The sequence below is a fragment of the Aplysia californica genome, unplaced genomic scaffold (genome assembly GCF_000002075.1).
Source record: "Aplysia californica isolate F4 #8 unplaced genomic scaffold, AplCal3.0 scaffold01493, whole genome shotgun sequence".
In the NCBI taxonomy this organism is placed as follows: domain Eukaryota; kingdom Metazoa; phylum Mollusca; class Gastropoda; order Aplysiida; family Aplysiidae; genus Aplysia; species Aplysia californica.
Genome location: NW_004798763.1, coordinates 30,123 through 50,654, shown reverse-complemented (window position 1 = coordinate 50,654; position 20,532 = coordinate 30,123). Strand labels below are relative to the sequence as shown.

At 35.7% G+C, this 20,532-nt stretch overlaps 1 protein-coding gene across 4 annotated transcripts in view; it reads right to left on the bottom strand.

The window, feature by feature from the left end:
* LOC101845599 (RNA binding protein fox-1 homolog 2) overlaps window positions 1-20,532 on the bottom strand; it is a 55,325-nt gene that overhangs the window by 8,137 nt on the left and 26,656 nt on the right. For 3 of the 4 annotated variants that reach the window (XM_005112927.3, XM_005112923.3, XM_035973597.1), the window contains 9 exons: window positions 19,011-19,067; window positions 16,219-16,362; window positions 14,476-14,529; window positions 8,294-8,386; window positions 6,264-6,324; window positions 3,709-3,880; window positions 2,992-3,040; window positions 2,573-2,691; window positions 455-521 (listed from right to left, as the gene is read on the bottom strand). In XM_005112927.3, the coding sequence (XP_005112984.1) occupies window positions 455-521; window positions 2,573-2,691; window positions 2,992-3,040; window positions 3,709-3,880; window positions 6,264-6,324; window positions 8,294-8,386; window positions 14,476-14,529; window positions 16,219-16,362; window positions 19,011-19,067 (816 nt within the window). The remainder of the gene's footprint in view (window positions 1-454; window positions 522-2,572; window positions 2,692-2,991; window positions 3,041-3,708; window positions 3,881-6,263; window positions 6,325-8,293; window positions 8,387-14,475; window positions 14,530-16,218; window positions 16,363-19,010; window positions 19,068-20,532) is intronic. The other variant, XM_005112929.3, reaches the window with a different exon arrangement.

Here is a 20,532-nt window from a genome sequence, read left to right as displayed (position 1 = left end):
TTGTAGACATTTTCAGAAAAGGACAGGAAATAATATAAGAAAGGTGTATTCTAAAAGACAACCAATGGGAGTGGTAGAATTTCCTTCAGTTTTTCATAATGACAAATCCACAATATTACACGACCCCAGTGTTTTCTTCTTGTATCTCCATTTTTAGTAACAGTGAAAACAGTTCATAACAAAGAGTTAGCTTAAGAAGATCTTACCGAGCTTAAGAAGATGTCACATTTTCACTTTTTTTTTTTGTTGAGATGACAAGAAAGCACTGGGGTCGCGATTATCTCTTCCAATTTTCATGACAGATTTATAATTTGGCAAATTAAAAAACCCAAATAAATAAAAACACACTTCGAGAGAGAAAAAAAGAAACAAGTTACATAATTAGTTCTTCCAATTAAAAAAAGATCAATGTTATTTTCAATGAATTGTGAAAAACACCAAAAAAATTACTTACCCCATAGCCAGCAACTGGCCCAATACTGTGTCCAATATAAGGTTCAGCAGCATATTCTCGGCCATAGCTGAAACGTGAACAGAATGTTAAGCAAGAGAACATACAACATCTAATTTCATAGTCAGCAAACTGCAAATTTTCATTCTTCGTCTCATACACATTCTTAACAAGGTTGTTAGATCAGAGCTATGACCGGAGCTGAATGAGAGAAAATAAAATACATGGCATACAAGAAGAATTACTGTATCTTTCTACACTAGCTATAGGTCTAGAAAGCTCTCAATTCATGCAATGTCATAAGTGGTAGATGCATATCGACCATTCCAACCAGATTTGATGCAAGATTTTACACAATAAGATTCAAGTTCCCAAAATTGCTTGCCTCTATTTCTCTGAGTCAGTCTGTCCACTTCAAAAGAACGACTCTTAACTCATTCGCTATGCCCCCCGGCGGCTCGAGAACCGACGTTCAATTTTAGCTTGGTTTCTATTCCAATCCACATATCCATGTTAAAATAAAGGTCATAATATAATGTTGACTTCCGGGTCAAGCGTTTCCACCGAAAATCGGAAGTTTTGATTCAGTTTTGAAACACGATTTCGTAGTTTATTCGACTTTGTTTTATCGCGAAGCCCAAATTATAGCCCAGACACCAGTGTTAGTACTTTTACACAACAAAATGTATCATTATTTTGCTCAATAAAGAAATGTATGACTCTTCTTTATAATATTGATACTATTGGACGCAAATTGCCGGTGCACTGTAATATTTTTGAGTGCTAGATCTAGGCCTAGATCTAAATAGTCAAAATATTTTTTTCTCCCCAAAATCACTACTTTTGGGTGAAATTAATCAAAAAGTACCACTCAAGACATGTATAGGTTTATTCCAAATGCAATTCTGAATAATTCCATATAAGATACGCGTATTTTTCTCTGTTTGTGATCCTTTTTTCAAAATTATTTTTAAAAAATATTTTTTTTCAATATCGGATGTTACGATCCAAATGTACAAATATTATGGAATGTATGTAAATAACTGCACATTTTTCAATATTTTCCTGTTCTATATACAGTTATGGTTATTTTGAAGTATCATTTGACTAGGTGCAAACATATTTTTTTAGTTTCACCTGAGATTATAAATTTTTTATTTTCCAATTTTATCCGCATCCAATCACAATTGTGTTGCATAATCGCCTCTTACAGGAACCAAAGTTGAAAAATACGCAAATAAATAATGCAGATGTATTCTACAAACCATACTGAAAATGTTGGTATATAATATGTTGATATTTATTTGAATTTATGACCCCAAAGACCTGTGAACTGCGCACTAGTCATCATCTCTTTTCGCCCTCCCGAAAAGAATTCGTCCACAAGCCGAAAATAATACGTAGCGAATGAGTTAAAATTATAAAACGTCTTAGGTATAGCTAGGGGCAATTGTCTCATTTATGACACGTTTCATAAAATTATATATGGAGAACTCTTCAAGAACATGAATCATTCAGTCTTTCTATCCCTTTCAACAAAGCAGTGTTAGAGAGACTCCATTCTACATACTTTCAAGGCCATTGCTTGTTGGTACATAATCATTGAGGACCGAAAGCTCCAGCGTTTCAAGTTATTCTTGCCATTAGAGAAATTCATTTGACTCTCTGGCTACTCCCATTCTCTACCCAAACCAGATCCTGGAGCCGTGGCTATTGGAATGTGTGTCCATAATACTTTGAGAGTCAGTCAAGTCTGACTGACTTATATATTTTTTAAATGTTTGTTGTTATGGAAAAGAAGAAACAAAAGTCAGATAAATGTAAACTCTTGAAAATAATATGAACAAAATGCGGAAAATATGGACCTTTTTACTAGTCAAACAACTGAAATATCAGATTCACTTACCGTTCTAAACATAAACTGGGTCATCATATTATTATATTTTCAAAATTACTTTATAGGAAAATAACATCTGGTAGAGAAACAGGTTCTCAGTATGTGATGTATGGGTTCAACAAACCTTCGAACATAATTAAGGCTTTGATGGGTTCCCTATTAAAAACGAAAAAAAAAAAAAAATCCCAAACCCAAAAAAACCCAAAAGCAAGCAGCCCACTTACCCGGCAGCTGTGTAGGTGACTGGAGTAGCTACAGCTGCAGCTGGGATAGCATATCGGGCAGCTCCTGTAGGGTAGCTGGCTGCGGCCGCTGCAGCAGGATATGGCTGACTTGTGACTAACTGTTACGGGCACAGAAGTACAACAATTAGGCTGCCACATTTTAAACTTGTTCAATTCGCAATTTTTTTTTTTTAATTTCGATTTGCAAGAATAATGAACCCAAATACCATTTAAAATTTTATAAAGAACCTAAGTAAAAATGTTTTAAAATTTAATGAACAATAAAAATAAAAAGCTACATATAAAAAGAGGACACTATTTTGACATTTAAACATAACATTTTAACCCCAAGACTTATTCATGTTAACAAAACCTAAACAGCTAGTGACAAATAAGCTTCATCAAGTAGCCATATTTACCTGATAGCGGGCTGGATCATAGGTCAAGAAAGGATCTTGATAAACACTCCTGGGAACATAAAGAGAAAAAGAGACCTCTGATGTAAATTCCTATAGATTTACTTTTGGTTCAATTATGAAAAACACTTACAACCTGGCACAGATAACTCAAACATTACGGGGATTGACAAACCTGTTTGACGTATCCATAATAATTCAGATTAACTGATCACGAAAAATTATAGAGATTCCAGAAAGGAATCGCAAATTGTGCAAGCTATCCATGATTTCGAGTTTACTGAGTTTGTGCCACTAGTGCTAAACTGTACCTTCATTATTACGGAAGGCACATAAGAGTGTTTTACAGAATACCCTCTGAGAAGCCTACCTATTATCCATACTTAATCACAATAATATAAAATGAATGACAAAGACACCATGTTTTCTGTACTTAAAGGAGACAAAGCTTTTTTCTTTTCTTTACACTTCTCTATCACCCCTATTCAGCACAAGTTGTTTCTTCAGAATCAGCTCCGTACTTATAAAAGTAGAGCATAAAATTTTGCATCAAACTTTGGCATCAAACTTACACTAACAAAAGTCAGCATATAAGTACTCAAATACACTTATAAAAGTTAAAAAAGCATAGGAACATACAGCTTATTAAAGTCAAAAGTACAGCATCAGAACTTATAGTCTTACACCAACAAAAGTAATAAGTAAAGCACTAGAACTTACGCAGCATAGGGGATTGCAGTGGGCGGAGCAGCAATTGGCGTTGGGTGCCTCAGACCTGCAGCAGCTGCAGCTGCAGCTGTGTACACACCACCGAGCCCTCTGGCTGCCACAGCTGCAGCAGTACGACCCCGGGTCAAGGCAACTCCGCGTAAAGCTGCAGCAGCTACCGAATCTAAAAAGAGGATCATCAAATATTTCACTCCTCCGTTACTGACACGCATACATACTCAAAATTATAGTATAAATATTATAACATAGCTGGCAAAACAGACTGCAAAGCATACAGGCATGTCCAACAAAGGCTACAGCCCTGGTTTGGTCTCTAAGTCTCAGCCAGGGCTATGCAATGTAATGTGAACAGGACTGCACCGATCCAAATGCTACTTAGTGATTCTAGTATTTTCATACCATTCAAATTATCATTCATCCACATGGGAAAGAGCATTCAATGACATCAGGCCATCACAGGCTTATTCGTAACATTCCAACTACACCTACAAATTCTTTTGTTATTTCACCAACATCCAGCAAAACTGTCAACAAACATTATTCACAAATAGCCAATGGCTAGTCCAGAATCTCCAATGCAAATTGAACTATGCAGATCATATATTCATGGGTGGGAAAACTCATTTTGTAAAAACAAAACTTTCAAAGCTATTCTCAAAAACGAAACAAATTAAATTTAAAAAACGTTCATAAAGATGCACAGAAGCAAAAGCTTTCAAAGATGAAAACATTCCCATTCGTTCTAGGGAACGTATTGATTTCATTCCAGAGAACAAGAATCAGGAATGGAAGGTGAACAACAACGAAAAAAAATCTGTCAGTAAATTTGAGAAGGATGGAAGAAGGAAAGCCGTATACATGCTTTCACATGGAAATTTTGAGGTGTAAAAGAAAAATCCATACTCCTGCAAAGCTTTGATGGGATAGGGTTCTTGTGTTAATTTAACTCTTTTCAAACATCTCCAGAAGGGGAAATATACACAATATGCCAAGCTATCAAATTGACCAAAAATCAAAATGCAAATGACACTGATAATATGCAAAAGAACAAAGAGGAAGACAGGATCACGCTGACCATTTCACCTTCCTTAAAGTTAAATACATATCCTTTACAAGAAAATAATAAATTAGCCTTCTGACCCCTCAACTTTAGTTTTATGTAAACATTCAAGATTGTAATGTTATCCAATCATCATCGGCAAAGAGGCTCTTTATTCATTCTCATAGTCACACACTGCTCCACGACTGATTGAGAGGTGACTTACTACAACTATAGATTGTTCACTTTCACCTGTCTGTGGTTCAAACAGGAATAAAAACAAATATCTCTCTGATTAATTTCCTGAGGTCTTTGCGCCAGAGCCTTAAAGTAGAATGACCAATAGAATCTTAAAGTCCATGAATGAAAGCCACTGTAAAATAAAAGTTCCAGCACATTTTCTATGATATTAGCCCCAAATCGATTTTTAAACATTATAGGAGATTTAGAGCATAGGCCTACATCTAAAACATCAAAAGTTGACTTATTTACATGAACACCACACTTTCATAGACAGTTGAGTACTTTTCCAGACTCAGGTGGTGACTTTTTGAGGTTTTTGTGAGGCCTTTTTTTGAGGGGAGAGGGAGGGAAGACTATGTGACTGCACTGTAATAAAGGGGCAGTGGGATGTCACTGCCTCAAATTGAGCAATTTGTAACCTTGGTTACTGTAAATCCTTTATTTCAGTGATCCTGTGTATACACCCAAAAGGGTGGTGTTTAACATAGGGCCTACACCCAAATAAAATCATTTTTTTGTTACTGGATCGAAGTATTTTCTAAAATATATTTTTGTTTGGTCACCAGCCTACAGTAGTGTCATGCAAAGTTACAAGAGCATTGGTAAATAAATAATTGAATTAAATTATTTTTAAATATGGAAAGACAAAAGTGAACAAACTATAGCTATGACAGTAATTTGAATGAAACAATTTGATCAAAGGATGATATAAGGAAGAAAGAGCAAAGTCAATCTTTCTCTCTCTGTTTTTTCTTTCTTGGAAAACATAGAGGGTGATAAAACTCATATCACATCTTTCAGGGATATCTTTGTGTGAATAGAAGAAAAGAGGATCCGAAATACAGTAAGCATGTTTCTTCAAAGTCCATGCAGAAGATCAGAAAGAAATAGAGGCCTACTGTAAAAGGCACCTATGACGCTTATAAAAAAAGAATAGCAGCCAATGGGGGGGAAAGTTCTGAGGCTATCAAAATCCAACTCTACAATCTTCTACAAAATGGAGGCCTACTGAAGAACACTAAAGACATACAGTGGAAAACTTATTCAGAATAGAAAGGAAAAAGTCTTTTCTGTTGCAGAAAATCGTTGCTTCATCATAATCATCTACTACTTCTATGTACCTCATTATAAAAGTAAAGATAAAACAAACAAAAAAACAACAAAAAAAGACAACAAAAAAACAAAGGACGTGAATGCATGCTTGCAATGAACAAAGGAAAGAAAATGGGAAATAGAGTATTCATAGGGAAGACTGATTCCTTACCGGTAGACAGTGTGGGTGCGGTCACCTTTTTGGTCATGACCCGTGCAGTAGCATTGTTAACCTAGCACAGAATCATGGTTTGGGTCAAAACAAATGCGAGACAAAATGCAAACACACAAGTTCTTCTCTTGAGAGACAAACCAAGACCACTGAATATATGCAAAATTGTTTGCTCTATCTCTTTTTTTGTCTTTTTTTTTTTTGTCAGTTAAACAAACTAGGATATGGAAATTTAGAAATGTCTGGAGAGTCTCTCAAGATAAGGTCTCATGACATTGTTAAATAATCTTACAAGACAAATCAAAGGAAAACCTAAGGCCAGTTTTAGCTTGCTATGACATACTTCAGAGGCAGCGTTAACTCAATTGTCCAACCATATTTCAATTCAACATTTTTCACTTCTAGCACCAACCCAGCACATGGTAAGTCCAACATATTTTCTCTTCTTTTCACGTTTCACATTAAAAGTCATAACAAGCTAAAGGTGATATTTAACCAATATCATTTTGCATTACAGCATTAAATTTACAGTTGTCTTCTGATAAATAATTTAAATTTAAATCTTAATAATAGTGAAAAATAGATAAAAATACCAATAATACAATTCTGGTATAAGGCAATGGATTTTTCATCTTTAGAATTAAATCAAATATATCACATCTGGCCATTGAGCTACAAATCCAATTAAAACATAAAGTTCTAAACTCCACTAATACAGTTCAAGGCCACAAGAGGATGAAAAACAATGCATTTTCCTCCATAGTAAGGAGATAAAGTGAAATATTCTGCTTCCTCTCTAAATATTTTTGTTTTCAATAGCAGCAATATCAGAAATATTCACAAAATTTCCCAAACCCAACAAACTTTTGTTTTAACACAAACCCCCAAAAATGAAAACTTTTGTAATCACAGGGCCAGCAGGCATACACAAAACATCATTTTTGTTTATCGCGGTTTATTTTCCATGTGCAAAGCATTTTTTTCCCTCCACAAGCACTTCACAGCCATGAATTGTATTCAGGAAATGCTCTCCATCCCATCAACCTGCCTCAAAATGGCAGTCCCTCACTCAACAAAACCAAACACCTTCAGTGAAACCAAATGTCCAAAGTTTGAGCTTCTTTAAAAGGAAAGGAAAAAGGTTATTATGGCCTTAAATATGTGGAGATTAGAACAATATCTCTATGCATATATGAATATTTATCAATTCTATTCCTTCCCACACTAGAAAAAGTTAAGATAGCCCACCCACAAAACAGAAAAAATCTATACTTTTGGAAAACGTAAAAACTAACGTGGACCAAAATGTTTTTCTTTTCTTCCCCAATTTTTTTCTCTTTAAAGTTTTCTTTTAAAAAATACTAGTCTCCCAAAACTTGAGAAACAATTAGTAACAACTTTGCAAAATATGACCCAGAAATGAAAATTACAGCATAAAGAAATGCCATATACACGAAAGAGGGATAATGCACCAAATATCTACAAATCAAGAAGAAACTTTTATATTGTTGCGATGGCGTGCGATCAGAATAGCTGGGCAGTTGGGAGCATTGCACATGTAAAAATGCACAACAAAACATACTTGGCCTACTTAGGATGGCCTTACTCGTCATGTGAACTCCTCTTCCTGGCCGAGTGGGAATTTTCCAGAAGGAAAAAATAAAGTATGTGGTAAAGAAAAAAAAAAAAACACAGAAGGAAGAATGTTTTTGCGTGTGTTTTATGTATAGATAGAACCCTACGATGCTTCTTTTACTCTGAACGACTCAAAAAGACGGACGGTTAACACTGAAGACAAGACACAAAACTTAAAAGAAGAGGGATCTAAGGTGGAAGTTTGACTCATACAACATTGATGTAGCCATCAAAAACATAAAGTAACAAACAAACAGACACGGAAAAGATGGGTGATTCTATTGAGGGAAAAAAGAAATAATATCAGGCATTTCTCCATACTGCAACACATCAATAGTATACTTAGCAATGGTTTCAGTTGTGCTAGCACAAAATGTAAAGTAGCATGCAGGCACCTCAATCTTTCGTCCCTCAACCACAGTGCCGTTCAATTTCTCACGTGCTCGGTCGGCATCACCGCTATTTGCGAAAGTTACGAAACCGAATCCCTGCATGCATAAGGAAAACAAGGGGCATGCATTAAACGTGCAATGAAACATGAACATCATCATTATTATCAGTCATAAATAACAATATGAAAAACAAGGTATTATCTACGGTTTAGATGAAATGTCATCACTGCGTCATTGTTAGAAAAAAAAAAGAAAGATTGTCAGTCTTCAGTCAGTCTGAATTTGAAAAAAAAAACAATGAACGTCAAAGCAACTAAACAAAGTGGATGTGAATAGTTATATACTTCTGAAAAAAAAAAAAGGAGTCAAATAAATCATGAATCCTATCATGTGTTTGCAATGTGTGAATTTGGAATTGTGGGTATCACATGCTGTTTTTGTGAAAGAGCCTCTCTCTCTTTTTTTGTTTTTTGTTAAGATGTTATTAGTTCTCATTGCAGGGCATGTCAACATCTGTTTGAACAGGAAATTCAAAACGTGACATGAGCAGGGGAAATTATACAGCATGCTTACTGGACTAAGCGACATGCTTCCATGCCACTGGGCACAATTTTCTCCTACAGTTTATTTGGGGGCAGAAGGGGAAGTAAACCTGGAAAGGGAACAACACAAGGATCATCTACACAGATTTTTACTGACAAAACAAAGACTCTCCTTTTGATTAAAAAACAAAAAACAAACACCCCCTGTTTGTTATGCCACTGACCAGATAAAGATGACACCCTATCATCAGCTTCACCCTCAATCAACACAGCTCTAGTACAAGGTAGGCCCTACATCTTATTTTGAGCCAACCGAACTTGTCTCCCACCCCCCTCCCCACCCCCACCCCCTTTTGTTTTTATTCTTCACACACATAAGTACACACCACCGTCACTCACTCATCATGGCTACTAAAAAAAATACATGTACCACGTTTCAGGGAAAAGTTTGATCACACAACACGCACGGATCAGGGAAATTCAGTTTGGATTCGGCTTACTGGATAATAAAATATTCAATTCTTTCCACAGATATTTTGAATTCTAAAAAGATTCACTCCAACGATGGGCATAAATTACTTATTTCAAATTAACCTTAACATTCCAAAATCATACTGATTTTCCCCACCAGTCAAACGATCACCACAACCCATGAGTGTGGTTTAAATTGCATTCACGATAAACCAATGATTTGTTTACAACTAACGGTCATTTCCTACATTATTTTAATGTCAGAATCACAGCTCACTCCTGCACACACACAAAAATGTTGATCTTGCTCGTCACGAAAACAACTTCGACACTCTTGTTTGAAACTGCAAGTCAACATGCACAGAGTTTTTGCGCAACATGCAAAAGTGTTTCAAAGAACCGCATTTGAATCTCTTTGCTTGAACTTGTCGTGGCCTTTTACTGAAAAGTTTTTTTTCGGAAACTTGATAGAGTTGATTTTAATCACTCTTTCAGGTATTGCAACACCTCCAAAACTATTGAGATTAATAGACAAAAATGTACACATTAAACGACGCTTTTGATACCTAAAGCATAAAATCTTTCTTCTTTTATTTATTTAACCCTTGGCTTAACCGAAATGTGTTTTATATTAAGTTGGAAAATATTCATTGTGTCAAAAATCCTTTAGAAATTTCGGCAAAATTTGAATGTTTGCTAGCTCAAACAGGTATACTGTTGGTGTCCATAAAAGTTTTGCAAAATATACTGAACGACCAGTGTAACAAGGGTCAGCCATGCACTGAAATACACTCATACTAAACATCAGTTCAAAAGGTTATGTAATTAGTATCACTACGGAAGAACTAGACCTTCTGACATTCGGATTAATCTGATGCACACAGCTAAAATTATTCGCCCAGCATATTTAGTCATTCCATACACAGTATGACACTAAACACTTCATTCACAAAACGAGACAGTCAAGCAGCAAACACAAATGCAAATATTACAATTGACAGTCTTCAGAATGCAAGAATGCCTTTTTCCTTGGAAGCACACTGCAGAGGGTGGCCAAGATTTAGTAAATTGAATGTTGTCAATAAATGCAGTCTAGAGCTACATCAATATTAAGCAACACACAAGTCATATTTTCTAGATGTTATTGGGAGTGGTGCGAGTGAAAACCTCAACTCATACAAGCAAAAGACAGGGGAAAAATTGGATAAATACCAAACAAAAAAAATAAGCATTTTAAATGAATTAAAATAAAAATGAGTCTGCTATGATCACTGGGTTAGAGTTTTTCAGAACTGAAATTTGTTTTAGTTCCCTTTCAGAAAGATAGTCCTTGGGTGAATGACTAGCCAGAAGCAAAGATCCAGACAGCAAAATGGACACAAACAGCCTTCAGCAATCAGTGCTGGGAATTCAATGGGCCAACGAAACCAGACAGACAAAGCTGAACTACAGAGGCTACAAAGATATTTGAAACGTTACTATTCACAAGAAAAATAAACTGTTCATAAAATGAAGACAATAACCAAACACAATAAAAAAGAGAAGACAATCAAGATATTAAAATGAAGACAGGAGGATACCAGAGAACAGATCTGAATGAAAAGAGCACAACCCCTAAACACACCAAGAGTAGGGGAGGTACACGAGTTAATCTAATGCCCACTGACAAATGCCACAACTATAAAAACTTATTTTTAAAAATAATAAAAACACAAAAAATAAACAGATAGGTTTAAGCAAATAAATAAACAAATAACAAATTAATTGGATAAATATAAATGAATACCTAAATAAAAATAGACAAACATTAGGAAAAAAGAATAAACCCTTTTTTCAGAAAACATCTAGCTGGAAATACGTTCATTTTTCACATTGATTATATTACCTGGCCTTACTGCTTTTTGCTCGGCAGTTTGTTTTCTCGTTCTTCAAAACATTTCAAACATTAATGTGAAGTGCTATAGATTCAGTCAAGTAGGCTATGTAGGGCCCTCACACAGAAAAGAGATTCCACTGCCCTGACACATCCTGCCCCTCATAATATATCAGGTACATCCCACAAGTCTACCAAAAGACTTTCTTTCCATCTTGTTTCATAACACCCTTTTTTTAAGAATTAAAAAAAATAATTGAATAAGTAAATAAAAATGAATGAATAAATAAATAAATATATATATATAAATAAATTAAAAAACAAATAAATAAAGAAAGAAACAAATAAAGAAACAAGTCCACAAAAATATGAGTTTTCATTCCTGTTAGGTGATCCATACCATTTGAGTGATAGCATACACTCGTTTTCCATCTTAGAGAGACAACACAGCACAACCTGATCACAACTGCTGATTACGTGACACTAGTGTTAGATCTGATGCAACACTCTTGGTTTTTAGAGCAAACACAGGCAGTTTTACTGTTATCTAGTTGTCTTAGCTTTTCGTTTTGGGAGTGTGAGTGTGTGTATGTACGTGACTGTTTGAGTGTTTGGGCGAATAAATGAGTGAAGAATGAATGGATGAATTCAACGAGGATGCAATGATAAGTAAATTAACAAAATTAAATAATTAAAGTAAGTATCAATCAAAATTTCAATCAACAGCACTATATAAAATGAGGAAGGAATGAATATGGGATTTATTTATTATTGAGCCAAAATGATGACAAGAAAAGATGATCATCTATCTCCCTGAAAAAACTTTGAAAGATAATCTCTTGTGTAAAAGCAACAATCTTGACTGTCCTCATAGTGTAGAAAATATCCTTCAGATATGAGGGCCTCAAAATGTTTTCAAACTGGATCAGTGGTGCCTTATCAAATAGTTCATTCTGATACTTTTTGGCTGGAACATATCTTCTTTATGCAGTGATGATTCTATTATTTCCTGAAGAGAAAAATTTACGCCCGCCCCTATACATAAAATAAGTTATTTTGTAACATAATTCCTGCTACAGACCTAACTATACAGAAAGACGAGAAATATTTAGACCCCGACTTGGTTCACACTGTGAACTTCATCAAGTGTATCAAATTCATAACTCGTCATGCCACAGTGGATGACACTTGGTGTATAAAGTAGTATTTTCATAGAATTTTACTTTAAACTGTACATCAACACAAGAAAATTATCTCCACCTTCGCTTTCATATAGGCATTCAGCACTGATCAACAGTTTCAAGAAAAAAGTGATTTGTACACATGGGTTTTCACCAGTCCATAACCTGTATCTCAGTGCTGCAGTGACTCAGCAAAAAATGAAAAATTAAATTAAGAAAAATTAACATAATAGGTATCTGATGCCAAAGTGAAATTATAAATGGAAAATCCTACACCCCACCTCTATCGAAGCTACAGAAATTGAGAAGGAAAACTAAGAAAGCAAAAGCATGAAATATAATAAGTTCTCTGTATACACACGTACACACACACGAAAACAAGGTTTCTTAATCTTTTAAACCAAAGTTCCCTTTCTATGCAATACATTTTTTTTTTTACACCAAGAAGGTTACTCCCACAAAACAGGAAGAATGGCGTCCACCTTTTGTCACAGAACCAAAAGAATCCATTTATTAAAGTCAACATCTATTCACTCCACTGACAAAAACTAATGTCATCAGACTTGTAAACATGCAGGCATCCTAAACGGTTTCACAATATCCCATATTCAAACATTCAAGGTCATTTTAAATTGTGCTTTAATCACCCAGACCCTAAAGTGAATTCAAAGACTCATTTTTTTTCCAAATTTAACAACTTCATAAGTTTGTATTCCTCTCCGAAAAATGTTCACTTTGATTTTGCCAAAAGTATTCTGAACACAGAATGCCATCACAATCAACTGAATTCAGAACGATAACATTCCCAAACCAAAAAAGAAATGCTGAGTCTCCACTGAAGCCACTCCAGGTGCTGAGTACACAAAATACTAAATTACAGTTATTTCTTAAGATTTCTCTTTAAATTTTTAAAAGGAAAATCAATAAAAACAATATTTTATAATACAAACTAACAATTTGAAGCAGGCATTCTTTTCAATTACTTATTGCTTTGCAAGAATTCAGCACCCCTGAGGCAACAATATACCAAAAAGGGAGAAAAAAACTAGATGAGTTATCACCAAAACACATCAACTGAAAGGACATCGATATCTCCTTTTGATCAGACGTAAACATTTTTACAACTACTATGCGCGAGTTAGTAAACTCCTCAGAGAAAATTTCTTCTCATTTTTTTCCAACACGTGTGTACTCACTAACACAAGATTTCATTTGAAACAAAAGCTTTTTGTCAAGCACATAGATTTGCACATTAACAGTAACTGGTTTTCTGTCTCAAACATGAAAGAAAAGGATGCCTCACTTTCTACTGACGAAGGCAAGTTTGACACTTAGGTAAAGCTGCATACAAACAATCAGAAATAAGCTATTTTTGCTTTGAATGAAAGACTCTTCTGTTTACATATTTCAAGTTGCAAGTAGTCTGTTCAAAATGTGTTTTTTTAATGTATGCAGTGTACTTGTTTCATTAAATTAACCATCAAACTTGCCTCGGTTTTTTTTTGTTTTTTTAACCAAAGTTCATATACAATAAATACATTCTTGATGCTCCCTCAGTCTGAACAGCCATGATATCTCTGATATCTCACCCCAGAAATAGATTTTTCACCTCTCTTGTGAGTTCGGACCTACGAATCACTATTCAGCTCATACAAAAGAACAACTGCCTATTTAGTCAACCCACAGTTGCAGATGACCATTTTCAGAGAGATTATTTGGAAAAGATTCCAACAAACCTTCATTCCTCAGGGGAAATGAATAAATGTTCTCACACAGACCTGAAGAACATAAGTGCAATGGCAAAGGTCTGTTATGAATTTCTTTTTTTTCAATAACAAGTTTGTTTTGGAAGCAAAATCCTTGCTCCAAGGATTTAAGAGGCAATGCTCAAGAAGAAACATAAGAAATATTCACCTCACGGCGATTTGAACCTCATTCTTCTTTGCTAAGTCTTCTACACTGACAACAGTGGCCTGTACCTACCAAATCCATGAGGATTACTTTATGACACAGACCAAATGGCAGAAATGAGTTGAGCACCAAGAATTTTAGGAGCATCAAGTGTCACAAGATGTAGCTTTACAGACTACATCTGATTCTGATGCAATTCTTACTCACCTTTGAGCCTCTTTCATTAAAAATTATCTCCACATCTAAAATTGTCCCAAATTGCTGGAATAAAGTAAAAAGAACAAAAATTACAAATTTGAGCACAAATTTGTTATATCCATACAAACACAAAAGGTCTTTATTAAAAAAACAGATCTTGAAAATGGAAAAATAAGGTCCTCAGCATAGCTGTTACTCGTCCTTCTCTTGCAGCAAAAAAGATAAAGGAAAAGGACAACTATGAGAAGTAACAAAAATAAAATTCATCTTTGCAAAATCTTGTTTACGAAAACTGAATTTAGTTTGCTTGTTTGAGCAAATAGAATGATATCTACACATTAACAATCAATTAGTGCATGGAAAAAGTAAGATAAATTGACAGAAATAACAGAAGAAAAAGAAAACAATAGGATCTGACAGCAGTACCCTACAATCCCCTGCACTGAATTTATAAAAACAAAATAATAAGCAGAAAATCAAATAGTCAAACCTGTTCATAACAGTCACTAAAGAGTAAAGATCAGAGTTTTGTTAAAGACGGGTGGCCACTGTGGAGAGCCCCTGATTTTAAAAAAAATAAGTACAGCCAGGTGTTTTTATTCCCCATCAACACAATTACACTCATGTAGGAGGCAGGCTTCCAACCCTGCTTGTCAGGGCTAATCCAGGCTGACAGGGATACAACATCCCAGCAGACAGACCGAGATACTCCATAAAAATTTCCCCCCACTCGAGAATCGAACTCGGATCTCTCGTGTGCAACAGAGCGAAGTGCTAAACTGCTACGCCACAGATGTCAGTGAAAGCAGCTGAGTTAACGCCACTTATAACAAATATGAAAAAGCTTCTTAAAAAAGAAATGCTTCCATCCGACTAAAACACCCCTAGAATAACAGTCATTCATAAAACAAAACTAACACTAGAGAAAAAAAACCCAAAAGTCTGACCCAGGCAGCCAATGGCTGCAGTAGGACAAACACCACACTGCCTGTCACATGACACATGGCACTTGCTGCACAGTGTTATATTACTGGCCGTCACAAAGGTAAGGCATGGGCAGAGGCAGTGCTCTCAGTCAGTACATTGGACACACACATTATTGGACAAACGCTGCACTTAGTGCCACCCCCTCGTGTTTAGAATGGTAGGTAGTTCCCGGCTAGGCAATATGTCCTTCTACTTCATTGCATTGATGGAATGAGAATGAACAGACACAGTCTGGGGACAGGTTGGCTGGAAAACTCATTAAGCAAGTAACTGCTAGGATGAGCATGTTTTGAGGCAGTCTTATCGCAAAAACGACACAAACCGTAGCCAGGTTGGACAGGGAACACTATAGATAGGTTAAAAGTATAATAGATGAAATAGAAGGGTATCAAGGAACAGTGGCTGTTAGCACAGGTGACTGCTATGGAGAGTGACTGCTAAGCATGTTCAACTGTATTGAGATTAACGAAAATGCAAATCTGTCTTATATAGTATTCATTAAAACATTGAAAAAGCAAAGATAACTGACCATAAATAGCGAGCAGTAATACACTCATTCATAGTCATGATATCTATAAATTGAGTGACATCCAGTAGCCTTTGACGACGAAAGGGGAACTCATTATCATCCAAGGAGGGAAAAAATCAGATGGAATTACAAATTAATAAAGTGAATTGAGAGAACATGCATTACTTCCATCTCAAGGGTGTACCTCACAAGAATAATACATCAAAAACATATAATCGATTTTAAAGAATACCAACCCCCAATAACTGCCGGAGGTCTGCTTCCCTGAATCTGAATGGGATATTTGACACATGTAATCTCTTGGGACCAGTATTTGGAGAGATGGCACCACTAGTAGGAGGTATCGCCGTCGCTTCACTCTCAGAGGAAGGAAGCTCAGTCTGAAAATGGACAGAAAAGACTGATCACAAACCTCCTTCAAAGTGTGAAATGTTTATGACTCAAACTTTGAAAACACAAAAAATAGAATGCACAGTAAATACCTGGTATATTGATGAAATAAACTGATGTCTTCAGCCTGTTAGAAGAAAAGGCATACACAACAGGAGTATGCTCAACTACTGCAAATAAAGATATACCTTCCTTCTAAATAAAGGGCTATAGTAACTCAGTTATTTTTTATAGACTGTTTTGCCACTTTACTGTACTTTCTCTCCTTTAATTAAAGGAAACTGGGACTGAGGGAAGGGAGAGAAAGAGCGGATGATAGAGATGGAAAGCAGAAAATCTAACAAACAGGAATGAAAAGACAAAGAGGAAAGAGGGAGCATACACCCTATTAATATATTTAAGCAAAACATTCTTTTGCGCTAGGAAGATATTGTTTGGGAACAATGATTTTAACAAAGCATATTCCTTCAGGGTAACTTTTGGATCATGGTAGAAACATATACACAGTGTTAATTTTTAAAAAACAAGTGAACAAGTGTGCATGTACAGCCACAAAATGAAGACAACTGTATGAAAGACAGGGGAGCACAACAACATTCAGTACCAAAACAAAGGTTAAAAAAAAAAATCTAAGCTGAAAATGCACCAGGAAATACCTAGGCATGAATTCTGTTGGCAAAAAAGCAGTCAGATTCCATGGCCCAACATATAGAACAAACATAATGTTAAAACTTTCTCAAAACTGCAACAAAGTCTAACACAGGTACTAACACCAAAAGTCATCAGGATTAAGTTTCTAAGAAAGATTCATGGAACAATGGAACAGTTCGGAGAAGAAAAATGTAACATGGACCATTCTCTAAGGACAGAAAAGCTCGTTTTTTTTTTTTTTAAGTTGGTATTGTTCAAAGTGGATTGAAACTTGAAATGAAATTTGAAGATCAAAACTGGAGGCCTGCTGGTACTAAGGTCGACATAAGAAGTAGAACATATCACAGTTGAAGGAGACAGAGTTGAGCGAGACAACCCAATAAAAATGATTCAGTAAATACAAACAAAGAGGACTCAGTTATGAAATGGGTCAGCACAGGGTTAAGCAGTACAGATTCCCGTTAATTCAAGAATAACTTTTGCAAATTTAAGATTATAAATGTTGAAATTTATAAGGTCAGACCAAAATGACACGATGATAGAATTCTAGAACTTCCCTTTTTAGATAAAAAAAAAGGGAATGGTGAGACAAGTGTACAATGCAGTTCTAAAACTAACTGAACATTTGGTGCTAAACATAATTTATCCATAAGCTTGTAAAGAAATGCGGTAAAATATTAGATAATTCTGAAGCAAACTACTAGGCAGTGAGAAGAGCACATTTAACACGGGAAATATTTGTCTTAATTCAAGCACCTGAAAATAAAAATCCTGCTCTTCCCCATAACTTTAGAGAACCAAAGAGAGGGTGACTACACATAGGTTGGACAAAGTAGGGACATACTACAACTGTACAAGAGGAATGAAAATGATGTGGCTGTGTTACTTGTTATGCAGCGAAAAAGTTGAGTATGGGGGGATGGAAAAATGGAAGTCACAACTCTTAGTAAAAGAGCATTTTTAAGGCCTTCTAAAGTCCCCTACTGATCACACTACATTCCACTGTATATCAGGACCACTTGTTATAAAAATTATTGACAGAAAATTGGGAATTACATTTCCCGTTAATTGAGGGAGTTTACTATTGAGAAGGGGGGAGGGGGTATTATTATTCTAATTCTAGTAACAAGTCAACAAGTCATGAGACAAGGAAGCAACACAAGAACAACACAGGAAAAAAGGAATTAAAACGGAAATTAATGCACCAAGAGAACCATACCAACAGCAGCACTGCCAATTTTCCCACATCGCCTGCCTACTAAAAACCTTGAGGGAATGTTAGATCTATTGATATATGTTTTCAGCTTTGAAAGCAGGAATTTCATGGTCAACATTTTGTATCTGAAAGTTTCTGCAACGAAAGTGACTTTTCAATTTTTTGGGGGTCTTTCTTAAGAAGTGTAAGAATAATTTTTAAATTTGCTTAACACTGAAGATATAAATGCCTTACATACACAATGTAACCAGTTTCCTCAGATCACTCCTTTGAGCTCCACAAACAGATCAAGTTTCACATACTGCCATAGCTTTTAGTATGACTGTTGGGAAGAGCCATAAAATATTTAAAACTGGAGAGAGGGGTGGGTGTTAATAAATAATAGGCCTATTAACTTTCTTTTCGGGGGGGTCAGCACTGGGATGTAACTTATCAGTTTACATGAACTTGTGGGAAGGCTCATGGCCGAGGGTCCTATATATTACTTCATTATATAAAATATGAGCAGTTGAATTTCAGTAATTTGGAACACATTTATACTTCAGAAGCTACTTGTACTTCATAAAGTTCCAAAAAAATATTGTGGCTTTCTTTTCTTTGTACCTTGTGGCGTGACAAATGGACATAACAAATGAGTAAAGCAACAAAAGATCAGAGGTGCTGGATTAAAAATGGTTGTGGTGAGAGTCAAATTGGCAGTGCTTCTTAGACGGGATAGGAAGCAGGCATGGAAGGATCAACGAACACCCAACCAAAGTATAATTGGCAAACCTCAGATACAGCTTTTATGTCTCGCAACCAGAGGCTTTTATGTGCCTCTCTCAGGAGCTGAAGAGGAAACATTGTGATATTGACAATATCATATTACATCTATCAGCCAATAAAAGAGATATCTACACATTATATTTCTCCGTTATGATGAAAACAGTGCGACTCTCAAGCTTAATCGCAAATAAAGAGCAGTTTTACAGCATCTAATTTCTCATGTCTACATGTGGATTTCACAGAACTGAAAGAGAAAGGCTGGAAAAGTCTTGATTCCTTTGCGTAGCAAAAACAAAGTAATCAAAGATAAATGCTGATTTTTTTAAAAATTGATTATTTGTAACACCATGTATGTGTGTGTCAGTGTGTGTGTATGTCAGTGTGTGTGTGTGTGTGTGTGTGTGTGTGTGTGTGTGTGTGTGTGTGTGTGTGAGAGAGTGTGTGTGTGAGCGCGTGTGTGAGTGAGTGTGTGGTTGGGAGGATTTTTGTGGGTTCCTGTTTGTCTTTGTAGTTGGTCTTTGGCTGCTCTTTTTTGGGAGGGGGACGGGTGGATTTCCTTGATTAAAACTTAAAAATGAAGGAGGTAAACAAAAATCCATTCCAATGTTAATATTGACAACAAATTTGAAGACTACTGACATCATAATTAAATGTATATGATCATAAAATAAAACAAACCATGCAAATATGGCAAAAAGACATGAAGAAAATATTAATCATAGCATGAGGAGGACAAAAGAAATCGAACCTTTAGTTCATACTTGAAGAAAGTATATATACATGTAACATGAATCATTGTTCCAAGATAAAGTCAATAAAATTATTTGCATCGCATACATATTTCAAGAAGGTAATATCGTATAATATGAGACAGCTTAAAACTTGGCAATGAAAAACATTGCAACTATTCCAAAAACAGCAGGGCTACAGTTGTTTGTTTTCCACACTGCAAGCATGCTAGACAAAGCCAAAATGCAATCTAAATAATCACAACAGCCAAAGGAAATAATGCATCCCAAGTCTGTGGGCGAAATTAGCAATATCAACCCTTTAGCCTACTGACAAACGCACTCAGGCCACCTTTTAGTTCCAACATCCAGCACAGAGACAGAGACAAGGAAGGCAACTACGCCTGCTTGATCTTCTAATGCACAACCAGCAATGACAACAGCATTTACCACAAAAATTAGCGAAGGACCTTGGGGAAAACGGCTCCGAGAGCCATTACTAAAATATTTTTCGAACGTTTGCTCCCGTATTAATACTGTCTGAACCTGAAGCAGTTGAAAGGATATTACCTGTTGTGTTTCATAACCTCTGGGGCATTACTTCTCTTTCATCTTCAATTTAAATAAGCCCATGCTAAAATAATTATGTAACGTCGATTATTTGTTTCCGCCCAAACCACCATGCAAAATAATTTCTTCAAAATGCATCTAAACATAAAGCCCCACGGCTAATTACAAACGTGGAAGGGAAAATGAGTGTGTGTGTGTGTGTGTGTGTGTGTGTGTGTGTGTGTGTGTGT